This window comes from Pelodiscus sinensis, chromosome 2, assembly GCF_049634645.1.
Source record: "Pelodiscus sinensis isolate JC-2024 chromosome 2, ASM4963464v1, whole genome shotgun sequence".
In the NCBI taxonomy this organism is placed as follows: Eukaryota; Metazoa; Chordata; order Testudines; family Trionychidae; genus Pelodiscus; species Pelodiscus sinensis.
The window spans coordinates 225975549-225989894 of record NC_134712.1 but is presented as its reverse complement, the minus strand read 5'-3'; the positions used below and the strand labels follow the sequence as shown (position 1 = coordinate 225989894).

The window sequence follows — 14346 nt, the reverse complement described above, 5'->3', positions numbered from 1 at the left end:
CTTGTTGCACTTGGAGTAGGCTCTCAAGCTTGAAGTGTTGGCATGGATACTTAAGCTTAAAAGTAATGCTAGAACGGTTTATCCAAAGACACTGTATTTTCATTGTGATAGAAATGTAGCCGTGTTAGTCTGGGGTAGCTGAAGCAAAATGCAGGACAATGTAGCACTTTAAAGACTAACAAGATGGTTTATTAGATGATGAGCTTTCGTGGGCCAGACCCACTTCCTCAGATCAAATAGTGGAAGAAAGTAGTCACAACCATATATACCAAAGGATACAATTAAAAAAAATGAACACATATGAAAAGGACAAATCACATTTAATTGTGATTGATTAAATGTGATCACAAATAAATGTGATTTGTCCTTTTCATATGTGTTCATTTTTTTTAATTGTATCCTTTGGTATATATGGTTGTGACTATTTTCTTCCACTATTTGATCTGAGGAAGTGGGTCTGGCCCACGAAAGCTCATCATCTAATAAACCATCTTGTTAGTCTTTAAAGTGCTACATTGTCCTGCATTTTGCTGTATTTTCATTATCATTCTTCAGTGCCATGGAACATGGAGGGTGTTTGGTGTTGGAATATTTTACAGTTCTGTGCCTGCCTTACATACTGCAGTAAAAGGAAAAACAGGTTTGTTCTTATTTGATTGTATTGTAGTTGTGCAACTGGCATCTCCCCCACTTCTGAGAAATACTCTTAAACATTAACTTAATATCAAATATGTGATAGCCTAGAAGAATGCCATTCTAACACAGCCAGATATTAAAGGGGCAGCTATCCGCTAACTGTCCTCTTTACAACTACTAGAATCTTGGACAGTTTCCTTATGTTCTTTAGAGCTGCATTAACTCAATTATGTTCTTTGCCATTTGATTTGTGAGGTTTTCTCTTCACTGCTTAAAAAAGGTGTCACCACTGGATAATTAAGGAACATTAGCTATTCTGCTGTAAAATCCAAGAGGAAAGGAGTCATATACTACAAGGTAGATTAGGTGAGGTTAACCACTGGTAGGGGTACAGTGTTGATCTTGCCTAGCTACTTTGTGATAATACAGCAGCACCTTGTCTCTACTGGAGTTTGACAATGGAACAGCTAATGAATAGTTCTCCTGTTGTAAAACCAAGCAAAAGGAGCCCAACTTTTCTTGCAGTAAAGACATTCTGTGATTAAGCAATAAGCTACCGCCATATCACTGGTATACTTATAACTGGTGTATCTGACTGCATTGTTTACAGTACAGATCTAATTCTCTGCTTTACACAAACTGTAGTGATGTCAGATTTCACAAATCACTGGTCTGCATTTAGCAGTAGGTGAGTTGGGCTTCTCCACATTTATTATGTACCACATCACTTTACTGTCTGTTGGATTTTACCCATAACAAGTACAGGCAGTCCCCGGGTTACGTACAAGATAGGGACTATAGGCTTGTTCTTAAGTTGAATTTGTATGTAAGTCGGAACTGGCTCCAGATTCAGCCGCTGCTGCTGAAACTGACCAGGCACTGACTACAGGAAGCTGGAGGCAGAATTGCTCTGCCCCCAGCTTCCTGGAATCAGCCACTGATCAGTTTCAACAGCGGCTGAATCTCGAGCCTGGGACAGAACAGCTGGGCTGCCAGGTAGGTCCTTGCAGGACCAGCCCGGCAGCACCCCAGCTGCTCTACCCCAGGGTCCACAACAAAAGCTTGGTCTGCTGGGGGGGGGGGGCGGGCGCACTAGCTGTGCCCCCCCCCCCCCGCAGCAGACCAGGGACACGGGGAGCAAAGCCTCAGAGGCGCGGGACCCCGCCACCGCTGCGGCTTTGCTCCGGGTGTCCCTGGTCTGCTGGAGACGGTCCCCAGCAGACCAGGGACACCCGGAGCAGCTTTTCTCGCCCCGGAGGTCGAGGTGGCGGGACCACTGTGCTCTGGGCGGTCCCGCTGCCTGCGAGCCCCGTCCGTAAGTGCGGATCCGACATAAGTCGGATCCGTGTAACTCGGGGACTGCCTCTATGTGGAATAAGACCCTCCAGTTAGATGCTCAAGCCCAAGATACTCCTATAATCCCCCTACCCTGACAATTCATGGAATTTTCCTTATGCATGGTAGGATGGGGGAGGAAATATTTAGTCCATCTAGTAGAAATGATGCAACTTGTTAATATATTTTCCTTCACTTCCATTTAAAGAAACTTTTAGTAGAAAAATACCTGACATAATGCGTAAGATTTTTTTCTTTAAAATCCATTCTTATCAAGACAGTTATAGGTAAGGCCCTGCTTAATTTGTGATATTGTGGATCCAACAAATTAGGCTTCCACCACAATTTTGATTTTTTTTTTCATTAGCCTATTTTGCACTGTTCACAATATTATTGCATATATTTTGAGGTTTGTAGCACACATACTTTTTTGCCTGCTAGTACAGTAGAACCACCCTGATCTGAGGTGATGACAGTGGGGCTTGGGCTGTCAGCCCTATAGCATAGTGGGGTTTGGGCTGTCAGCCTTGTACATTAATTGGTATAATAAAGTTGCAGCAAAGGGTCTGCTATTAAAAAAAAAAAAAAAAATTACTCTCTATTACTCAGTATTAGGTTTTTCCTGGTAATCGCCAAAGAATCAATGCGCACAAAACAGACATGAGACTGTTTCACAAAGAAAAAACAGTTTGCCATTTCAACCAGCCTGGGCATTGTCTCAACGACCTGATTACCTGGATCCTGCTTCAAAGAGGCTTTAACACAAGAATTCAAAGAGAAGCCTCTGAACTGTCATTAATGTTAAATTTGACACTTTATGAATGGGCCTTAACAAAGATGCTAATTATCTCACTCATTACAAAGATAGCTTCCCCAATTATCACCTCTAATATCATTACCTCATAAACATTAACCTCTCTCCCTGATCGCGCCCCTGCCCCCCCCCCCTTTCTAAAATCTGATTTGTCTATTTTATGTGTTCACTTTTTTGATTGTATCCCTTTGGTATATATGGTCATGCCAATTTTCTTCCACAATTTGATCTGAGGAAGTGAGTCTGGCCCACAAAAGCTCATCACCTAATATACCATCTTGTTAGTCTTTAAAGTGCTGCATAGTCCTGTCTTTTGTTTCAATAATACTTGAGTGTTACTAATGTTTCGGCAATTTTTTCTTAAACAAATAGGTCTCCTGGTTTTCCAAATTACGGGAATTAATGAAGGCCCATTATTACTTTTCTATGACTTTCCATGTCTTGTTAGCAACTCAGCTGCAGGTATTTGACAGTCATCCCACAATTCAGGTAGGGCGTTAATTACTGGAGACAGATTGCATCCATCTGAATGAAGGAGAAGCATGAACTTAAGCAAAAATATCAGTTTGAATTAGATTTGATATAATTTCAAAGCACTAGAGTATATGAATTGGAGGAGGACCCTACCATTTGATCTCTATATTTCTACTTCATTCAGTTTAGCCAGTTTTTAGGAGTCTTGGATTTCCAGTCTTCCTTTCAGACTTGGTAATCAATGAATTACATCATGCATTAGAATAACATTTTTCAAGATGTGCTTCATGGAGCCTATCCTAATAGTCCATAGATTGAGAAATATGTACTGGGGTAGGGGAGGATTGTGAGAGAAGGTCAGTGAGAAACCTTTTTGGATTGCATGTGTTATATAATCTTGTTTTTTAAATACTTTAAACTACAGTCTAACCAAAAGACTTGAAAATATAAGTACAGTCAGATCTTAAATTGTTCAGTGTTGGAGACTCTCTTAAAAGAAAGGAATAAACTGTAGCTGGAGTTAAAGAAATAGACTGTATCATAGGCCTGGTCTATACAAAAAGTTAGGTTGACCCAGATATATATCTCAGGTGGTGTGAAAAATCCACATCTCTGCGTGTTGTAATTAAGTCAACCTAACATCTGGCTACTCCTGGCAGAATTCTGTGCCACTGCATGCACACAGAATTCATATCCTCTGCAGATTTTTTTCTCCAAGGAATATTTAAGAATAATAAATGATTGCTTTACAAAGCTAAAGCACTCAAAAGAGTTACTCTGTAACTAACAAAACTTAAACAACAATGGTCCTGTAGCACTTTAGAGTCTAACCAAAATATATAGATGGTATCAGGAGCTTTTGTCACGAGCCATTTCTTTGTGTGTGTATATTTGTCATCTGAAGGTAATATAGAAAAGCTTGATTATTGTAGTAGCTATCTCCTCTAGAACTAACCTAAGCCAAGCTGCTTGCTTATGCTTAGAAACGTTGGCCTCTCCAAATTCCATGCAGGTTAATGATACAGTTCCTTCTGCTCAGACAGACGCTTTCCCCCCTTCCATTAGAATTTGAACAGATGGAACAAGTGTGGGTGCTTGTCTCCTCTTCACGAGAATGTGTGGAGGGGTGGCAGTCAACGAAGTCTTTGTTCTTTTGATATTTCACAGTGGCTCACTTAGTTTCAGCGGGCCTTCTTCATGCAGGACCAGTAATTTGCATTAATGTTTTTTCCTGTTTGAGTTGCACAATTTTGCAGAGGTTTACATTGCAAACACTTATTACATCTTTATCCCATGATAAAGTTATACTAAGTGAGATCCATACAAATGGCATTCTACAAGCACTTCATCAAGTCTAAACACACTCTTACCAACTTATTGTGTTTTAACAGTGCTAACACAGGTGAGCCAGACCCCTTTCCAGTTGTCAGGATTCACTGAGGCCTGAGGACCTGGGCATGACCTAGTGCCGGGTCTACCAGCATCATAGATGTAATAGCTGTGCAAGCGGTGCATTAACGACAACCCTAGCAGCACCCCTCCCATTGCTGTAGTGAGTGTCTATACTGAAGTGCCACAGTGTGCAACTACTGTGCTGCTGCAGCATTTCTTGGGAAGACATGGCCCTGGTGAGCTGCTGCTCTTCACCTTTCATCTTGTAAAACTGGCTTTTAGAGCATGTGTGTGGGTGCTGTAGCTGATTTTAAGAGATAAGTCCTGCATATGTCTCAAAGTGCGTAGCTCACAAAGTTGCCTTCACTTAGATGTAGTGATTCTGTATTTGTCAGTGTGAACATGTGAAATGTTTCAGAGCAGTGCTGGGGATTTAGCCACATCATCTATTTGTTTAGTTGGAAGAAATGTAGCTGAAATCTCTTGTATTGCTTTGAAAATCACAATCAGCATCTTCATGTTCTATTTTCCTCGCTGTCTAAGTAAACACATGTCACAGAATGTTGCAAACAATCTGTTGTGAAAACAAGCCTGCTAGACTTGCTGCATTTAGTAGCTCCTCCACTTACTTTGCTTCTTAGCTGGTGTTTTTAAAAACAGCGGTGAATGTGGTTTTTTAATTCTTTCTACTTTATCTCCAATGAGCTCAAGATTTAAGCACATACTAGAATTCACTTGCCTAAACCTGTTCCTCCATTGCAAGCATTTGAAAATGACCTCTGAATGCTTAGTCAGCAAAGAGTTTGAATAAGTCTGAAACGTTGTTTCACATTAAGTCTTAGTTTGTGCTCTGAAACCTGGCAACGGGGAGCGTTTCAGAGCTCCAGCTTCAGCCCAGCAGGATGTCTGCATTGTTATTTTTAGCTTAGTAGCACAGTCCTGAATAAACTGACCTGGACTCTGAAACACACTGCTGGGGGGAGGGAAGTGTTTTTGTTTTACAGAAGGGATAGGCAAATGTTTTTTTGGCTGAGGACCTCATTCGGATTCAGAAATTGTATGGGGGACTGGGTGGGGAGGCACAGCCTCCTGTAGCCTTCCCTAAACAGCCAGGCACAGCCTGGCTCCCAGGAACTCTCATGCCCTATCCAACCTGTTCCCTGCTTCCTGTCCCATGCTCCATGTCAGGACCTTCCATCTTGCCCCATACATCCCAGCTCCTGCCTGCCACCCAGCACTGCTACTTCTGATACCAGTCTAGGTCCTAGGGAGCCAGCTGCCACCCCACACTGCTACCTCTGTATTGGTGTGGGGTGGCAGGTAGCTCTGGGAGCCAGACGAGGAGCAGTGTCACCATTTGGGTAATTGACCCCTTTAAATAGCCACACTCTAACATCCCTATAGAAAACAAAGTGTATGCAGGACAGTACTGGCTTTGAGAAGGGATTTTAGCATATAGTCATGTAAATGATTAATTGATAACCCTGGGCTTATCGGTTAATCCTAACGACTACACACACTGAGGCAGCCAGGGTGGGGGGAGCAGCTTCCCATGAGCAGCTGCATGCCCCCCATGCTGCTGGCTCTGGTAGAGAGGCAGCAGTGCAAGCCTGAGGTAGCAGGCAGGAGCCAGTACACACAGGGAGCCAGATTTTAAGAGTTCTGGCTCCATGGAGCTGGCTGTCCTCCCGCAGAGGCCAGCGCGGGGGTGGGAGCTGGTGCTCGGGAGGCGGGGAGGGAGGGACAGCTTTTCAAGCACCGGCTTTGCTTAATGTGGGGGGAAAATGGCATAGGCGGCGTTGGTGCAGCCTCTGTCTGTGGGGAGCTTGGGCTCCCTGTGGACAGAGGCTGCTGCCACCCCATGCTGCTGCGTCTGTATCAGAGGCAGCGATGTGGGGTGGCAAGGGGCTCCCTGGGAGTGGGCCTGGGAGCACATTGACTGCCTGCCCCACTTCTGGAGACCATCAAATAGTCGTGTAACCACTAAGTTTTTGTGCAGTTACACTATTATTAAATTACATGATATCTAACATCCCTAATTTTGATTGTGGAAACAGCCCTCTGTACCCAGACTGATCCAAACAAGTACTCACAAATAAGGATCTTGCTTTTCTTCTGTACTTTTGTTCCTTTCTATGAACCTCTCTCCCCCTTCAGCCCAAAGGAAAATGGAGAATTATTTGCTTCAAAGGACTCTATGCACCAATTAGGGTTACTATGGCTCAAGAGTGATTCTGTGGGCTTTAATCAAAATAACTCCGAAAAAGAGTGAACGGTGATAAAATTGGAGATTTGTCTCCTGGCATATACAACTAAATTGATGATGTGCCTTACAGGTCACATTTTACCATTGGAAGTTAATTCCAGAGATTGAATCCATCAAACCAAATCTCCATTCTAAGTAGTGATTGATGTCCTATTTAAGGCATAAAATAGACAGTGTTAAGTTTTGGATCTAAGTTTTGGATCTGTTTTCTGTGGTAAGGAGAAAACTTGGAGCGGGAATAAAAGGTAGCCAAATGGCAAAGGCAAGGAAACGGTCTCTGGTGCAATAAGTGTATAGCCTGAGTGTTTCCACAGCTCTATAGATTTTTTTCTTCTTGTATCAAAACCACCAACTCTGAAAGGATAAACTAGCCCTTACCCTTCTGTAATAGTTGATTAATTGGCCTGTGAGCTTTTGACTTGATCTCTGTCATCCTCTGTGGCTATGGGTAAATCCTTTTAATCTTTGTTTTTGTTTCTCATCTGTAAAAATAGAATAACTGGTTACTAATGTAAGTTATTCGGGGGCTGACAGTTAATCCAGTAATATCCGTAAGGTGTGTGTTAAAGGTCAAATATTTTATAATAGATCACTTTGTTACCAATTGTCAGAACTGCATTGTTATTCATAGAATGTAATTTTATTTTTAGAACAAGGTTTTTGTTTACTCTAAATTTTTTGCAAACTTTTTCTTATTTTAATGAGGTGTAATAAAATAGCTTGCTTCAAGTGCTAATTTGATAATTTACATTGTTTAGTTGAGCTTGACTTGAAAGTTCAGGCACCACTTTAAACAAAACATCCTTTTCTGTTTTAAATCTAGACTGTGGACATCCATAAAGAGAAAGTGGCTCGCAGAGAGATAGGTATTTTGACAACCAATAAGAACACATCAAGAACTCATAAAATTATAGCGCCAGCAAACATGGAGCGTCCTGTAAGGTACATTCGAAAACCTATCGATTATACAGTGCTGGATGATGTCGGCCATGGAGTTAAGGTGAGAATCCATGTACATTTGAAGACTTATTGAGTTGAATGCTGTGGTAATTATAGTTGTTCAAAATACTTAGTACCTGGCACTGCCAGGAAGAGTGAGGGGTTGATACAAATGTAGTCAACAGCAGCACTAGGTGAGATTTTTATGTTAAGGTCTTGAGCAATTTCTGCCATAAACTTGTGACTGCCTAAAGTAACCACAAAACAGGAAACAATGGTTGGTGATTCTGATAATGGATATTTCATCATAATGCAATTGCACTAATGACTCATCAGAAAAAGGGACATGGGGGACTTACTATCAGAAATGTTCCTACTTTAAGAAAGTTCTGTGAAAACCCTTTTTGTCTCTTTCTTCTTCTACACTCCCACCTTTTAGAGTTTAAATCATGGGCAAACTTGATGGCTGGAGATTTCATTAGGCAGAGGGCTTTTTTTAGGCACAAAGGTGCCCCCTTCTTGAAAATCAGTGGGAGTTGACACCTTGGTGTTCATTTGGAGATCTTTCTCCATTTCTATAAGTGCCTTGACCAAACTCAACTTTTTCAGGTACAACAGATGGCCCCAGGAGAATTGATTAAGTCTAATTAAAATGGCACCTTTTGAAGTGTGTGGGGGGGGGGGAGGGAGCCTTTCCTTGTCTGGTAATAGCAGATTTGATTTTCTTTCTCAGCTGAGATGATAGTATATTTAGCTAATTGGTGTCTTATCCTGACTTATCTTAAAAAGCTTTTATTCAGGGCCGTGTAGCCATATAAAGATTTGTGTGTGCTAGTCAGGAAAGCAGCTGCATCAATCTTAAAGTATCTTTCTGCAGTCCCCATTTCCGAGGACTAGATCCTTCTCTGTGGCAGTGAGGCAGTCGCTACAGCTGAAGATGGAGGAAAATGAGAGGGTTCCAACGCGTCCTTGGCATTTGTGATCCTGAGGTTGCTTAGCAGCGGCTACGTACAGTGTAGAAGGCTGCTTTACCTTGTGACAGCTGTCAATAGCCTTGGAGCACAGGAGCTATTAGGGGGCTCTATAGAGCGTGAGGATCACATTGCACAGCAGAGCGCCTTTGAGGGCATATCTACACTGCAATTAAAAACCCACAAGTGGGCTCATGCCAGCTGGTAGGGCTTGAGCTTGGGTCTTTTGAAGGACAGGACCCTGCAAGGTGGGAGGATTTCAGAGCTTGGGCTTCAGCTAGAGTCTGAGCATCTGTACCACAATTAAACAGCTCCTAAGCCCTAGCCCCCTGTGAGCTTCTAAATGCAATACAGATATGCCCTGTGAACCAGATCCACTGGGTTTAGGGCTCTTTTGGATTGGTAAAGCGATGCAAAGCTGCTGAAACAGTGTACTGGGTGCAGTGTGAAAAATGTCAGAAGCAACCATGCAAAATAATCCATTTGACCTCCTAGAAGTTTAGCACTTTTCATTTAAGGCCCATTGTATATGTGAAGGTAGCTAAAGTCTGTGGAGAAACGTCAGAATCAGTGTTTCAAAGCCAGCTGTCAGTTCTCCATTTAGAGACCTCTGTGATAGACTCTTGAGAAGATCAGAATACTGGAGCCTCATAAACAAAATATATGGTTAACAGAGTGCAGTGATGTTAGATAGTAATAGCAGCTTTCTCCCATTTGTATACTTTTATTTTCTGGTGTCTGTTTCAGTAACATGTTCAACTTTATTTAGGAAAAAATATCCTGCCTTTTGAAACTGATCATCATCTTCTTCACTGGTCAAATAGCTTATTCTAGAAGTCTCTTTGAACTTTTATACACATTTCATTGGTAGTTTCTGCCATCTGCCAACTAATTCACCTCCTTATGGAAACTTGAGTGTATTAGAAACCATTTGTAAAAAGAAACCAGAAGCTTAACGTTCATGATTTGTAGTGTGCTGTTACCTCTTATTTTACTGTCATTTCTTCACTGTGTGATTGACCCACGTTACATCTACACTACAGCCAGGATCGACTCTCTGAGATCGATTCACCTGCTGTCAGTTTAGTAGGCGGAGGGAAGACCTGCCAGATCAACCACAGATCACTCTCCTATTAACCCTGTTACTGTACCCCAGATGAGAAGAGTAAGGAAAGTTGATGGGAGAATTTCTCCCGTTGACTACTACAGTCTCCACTCTTCTCCCCCCGCCCTCCCCCCCATGGTGTAGACCCCATAGTAATTTGACTTAAGGTATGTTGTTGTTCTTGTTGTTGAAAGCAAAAATGGCTCTGTATTGGGAGCTCAAGTTATGTTTCAAACCTGACTAGGGTGGTTCTTCCAAATAGGGGCTGACTGGTTTGTGGCCAGAATGGAAAAAGTTGCTCTGCAAACTTTTGCATAGCCAATATATGGATAAAGAGGATTTCAAACTTTATTGCTGCCAGCTGTAAACTCTTGACCACAAATTCATCCAAATTTAAAGTATTGGTAGAAACTGTCTAGAGCCTTTGAGGTAGCATGGTTTCCTCACAAAACCAGAAATTGTAGTTCTAATCCTAGCTGACCCCCAGATTGATGCATTATATTACCTTGGACTGCTCATAGACTGTTTCTTTCAATAAAATGGGGCATAATATTTACAGACGTGATACTGAGTATCATAGAACCATAGAATTGGAAGAGACCTCAGAAGGTCATCAAGTCCAGCCCCCTGCTCTAGGCAGGACCAATCCCAACTAAATCCACCTGGCCAGGGCTTTCTTAAGCTGAGACTTAAACACCTGTAGGGATGGAGACTACACTACTTCCCTAGGTAACCCATTCCAGTGCTTCACCACCCTCCTAGTGAAATAGGTTTTCCTAATATCCAACCTGGACCTCTCCCCCCACAACTTGAGACCATTGTGCCTTGTTCTGCCATCTGTCTTTACTGAGAATAGCCTTTCTCCATCCTCTTTGGAAACTCCCTTCAGGAAGTTGAAGGCTGCTATCAAATCCCTCCTCACTCTTCGCCTCTGCAAACTAAACAGACCCAAGTCCCTCAGCCTCTCCTCATAAGTCATATGCTCCAGCCCCCTAATCATTTTGGTTGCCCTCCGCTGGACCCTCTCCAATGCGTCCACATCCTTTTTGTAATGGGGGGCCCAGAACGGGACACAATACTCCAGATGTGGCAGGCCTCCTCACCAAAGCCGAATAAAGGGGAATAATGATATCTCTGGATCTGCTGGCAATGCTCCTCTTAATGCAACCTAATATGCCATTAGCCTTCTTGGTTACAAGGGCACACTTGACTCATATCCAGCTTCTCATCCACTGTAACTCCCAGGTCCTTTTCTGCAGTACTACTACTTAAATGGTTGGTCCCCAGCCTGTAACAATGCTTGGGATTCTTCCATCCCAAATGCAGGACGCTACACTTGTCCTTGTTGAACCTCATCAGATTTCTTGTGGCCCAATCCTCCAGTTTGTCTAAGTCACTCTGGATCCTATCTCTGCCCTTAAGCGTATCTACCTCTCCCCCTAGCTTAGAGTAAGTGTTAACTAATGTTCAGACAGTGCAACAACATGGTTTTTGTTAAGGCTTAGTTGTCATTCTCTGTATGACTTCATTTTGATTTGGGGGGGGAAGACAAAATAGGGGAGATATAAGGAAATGGGAACGAAAACATGAGGGAAAAGTCGTTGAAACAAATGTGCCTGCTGTTCTGTGTCTGTTATTTAAATGCCTTTGTAATATACTTTAGAAACAACTTTAATGAGCAATACAAGAACTATTTAACTGTAAATTCAAATTGGGTCTTACTCAGTTTACTTTAAGAAGTAAAGGATAGCTACAGAGCTGGTCCTGGAACTACTCCAGTACAGGCAGTCCCCGGGTTGCGTACAAGATAGGGACTGTAGGTTTGTTCTTAAGTTGAATCTGTATGTAAGTCGGAACTGGCGCCAGCCACTGCTGAAACTGATCAGTTTCAACCGCGGCTGAATCTGGATGCCAGTTCTGACTTACATACAGATTCAACTTAAGAAACCCAGGCGTCCCCAAGTCAGCTGCTGCTGAAACTGATCAGCGGCTGATTCCAGGAAGCCTGGGGCAGAGCAACTGGGGTGCTGCTGGGTTGCTCCAGTAGCACGGCTCCTCGGTGCTACTGGAGCAACCCAGCAGCACCCCAGCTGCTCTGCCCCAGGCGTCCTGATTCAGCCGCTGCTGAAAATGACCAGCAGTGGCTGAATCAGGACACCTGGGGCAGAGCAGCTGGGGTGCTGCTGGGTTGGTGTCAGCCGACGGTCAGGGCAGTGAGTCCCTTATGACCGGCTGAAGTTCTTTTAAATTGTGCTTGGTTCTGTTACAGCAACTGAAGGAGTCAGGTTAAAGCTTAAACAGTTACTATTTTATTGTTACAGGGTAAACTTAGCTGTTAAATGCTGCTACTGTGTTACAGATAACACAGACACTACAAAGGAAGGACAGAAATTACACTAATAAGTCACTTACAGGTACCATGAAACCCTTTGGTTCTCTGAGCTCTTATTAAATGCATGCAAAATAGACACATAGCAGGTATATATTCTCACCTCTGCGTTCCAGACTTGGCGTGGCCAGCGTCTTTCTCTCAATCCCTCGGGAAGAAGTAGGGCGAGGTTGGGCGTCCCACAGACCTCGGGAGACAATCAATACCTGCCAGCAGGTATAGATGATTGGAGCTCAAATGGGGTGGGCTGCTGAACCTCTTTTATACCCCTTAGGTCATGTAGGCTTCTTCCTGGGCTCAAGTGGCCAATTAGGAAAAATGGCTTTGAATGCCAAGTTTCCCACGAAGGGTGCAAAGCATAATTCACACCTGGGAAAATGCAGACAATGGGCACCTCTGGTATGTGATGGGCGAAGATTCCTCTCTGGGACAGTGCAGGCGTGTCAATTACTGGTACTAGCCATCAGGGCGACGGGAGGCCCCGGGTCGTCAGCTAGCCCATTTACTGTCTGGTTTCTGTTTATGGTAGAGTCAGGGACAGGCAGCAAACCTGTGTTCCCAGGGCATCAAAGGCTGACTGCCTTTCTCTTGCTCTCTGGGGGGGGGGGGGGGGGGAAACAAGATGGGGCTCGTGGAAAAACAAGATGGGGTTTTGTGTCTGGCTACATTCCACCCCCTTGACACGCCTCACTATGTCCCAGAACGCAAGATGGCGGTGATGCCAGCACCCTTTGCCCTCCTTGGAGGAAGCTAAAATCGCCCTATCAGCAGGGTCTGATCAGATAATTTGGATCAAGGGATTGATTAGGATCGCTTCCCAATGCCATATACCAGATTTGTGCAGCGGAGGTAGCAGTGTACACAAAACGCCTGACAATACATAGAAGCATGCAGCAAGCAATTACAACAAGTAAAATGGTTACTATAGTATTTACAATAGAGTGAAGGAAGGGAGTTAACGAAAGTCCTAGGTGTTGGGCTAGACAATCTAGCCATGAGGCTTTACATTTTTAGTTACAGCATGTCTTATCCCATACCGTTTGTTGCCACTTCCCTTGCCTCCCCCCTTGATCTCCCCCCAGAGTTATTTAGAGGATTGCGGTAGTCGCTGTCATCGAACCATACCGGTCCCCATCGGAAGATGTCACTTTGTTTCACCAGTCATTTGGGCTGAGAGGGACAAACTCGATTCCCAGTCCAGTAGAGGAGTCAAGTAAGGTGTTCTGGTACAGCAGTAGCAGTTGGGATGAGGAAGAAGACCATGGCGAGTTGGAGTACCATGTCTTATTTCAATAGTCTGTAACTAACAACAGTGGTTGCAAGCACAACAGCAAGCGGTGTATATATACAAAAAGTTCATGGTGGTTTCCCAGATCCACACCAGCATTGGGAGGGATCCGTCCCACTGGAGCACTGTTTAGGGCTATTGCCTCAGTTTCCTGTAATAAAACATAAGGTTTGCCGGTCTTGGATACAATCCAAGCCTCAGTAATGGTTATTGGTGTTAGCCCAGCATCTGCAGTTGTCCAGACTCCTTTTCCCTTATAGGAGTGCAGTACATGGGTTTGTGTTCCCAAACTGGGGTGTTGGGACCAGGGCTATTAAGTGGTTTAGTCCCATGACTGTAAACAACCCTGTTGCCACTGGGGTTGAGTAAGCAAAAACCAATTCCTGAAACAATTTCCATTCCAGTTAAAACATACTTCCACCCTTGCTTACTGGTGGGTAGTGTACCAATATAATTTACTTGCCAGGTTGCCCATAGTATTTTTCCATCTCTTAGCCTGGCAAATCATTGCCTTTCTGTTATGTTTCCTGAGTTCAGCACATAGGGTGCAAGCTTGTACCAGATCTCTGGCTTGTTTGTGGGTGATAGGCCACCCCCTGGCATGTGCCTGCCGCACCAGCTTATCGCTCTCTGTGTGTCCCAAGGTTTCATGTAGCCAAATGTACAGGCGTTCCCAATCCACCTGGGCAGCAAAAATTTGTACTGCTGCATCTGCTAGGTTATTTAGCTATGCAGTC

At 43.6% G+C, this 14346-nt stretch overlaps 1 protein-coding gene across 11 annotated transcripts in view; it reads left to right on the top strand.

Annotated features, from left to right (window-relative positions):
- ABI1 (abl interactor 1) overlaps nt 1-14346 on the top strand; it is a 142623-nt gene that overhangs the window by 89526 nt on the left and 38751 nt on the right. For all 11 annotated transcript variants that reach the window (XM_075922547.1, XM_006115270.4, XM_006115276.4 and 8 more), the window contains one exon: nt 7741-7917. In XM_075922547.1, the coding sequence (XP_075778662.1) occupies nt 7741-7917 (177 nt within the window). The remainder of the gene's footprint in view (nt 1-7740; nt 7918-14346) is intronic.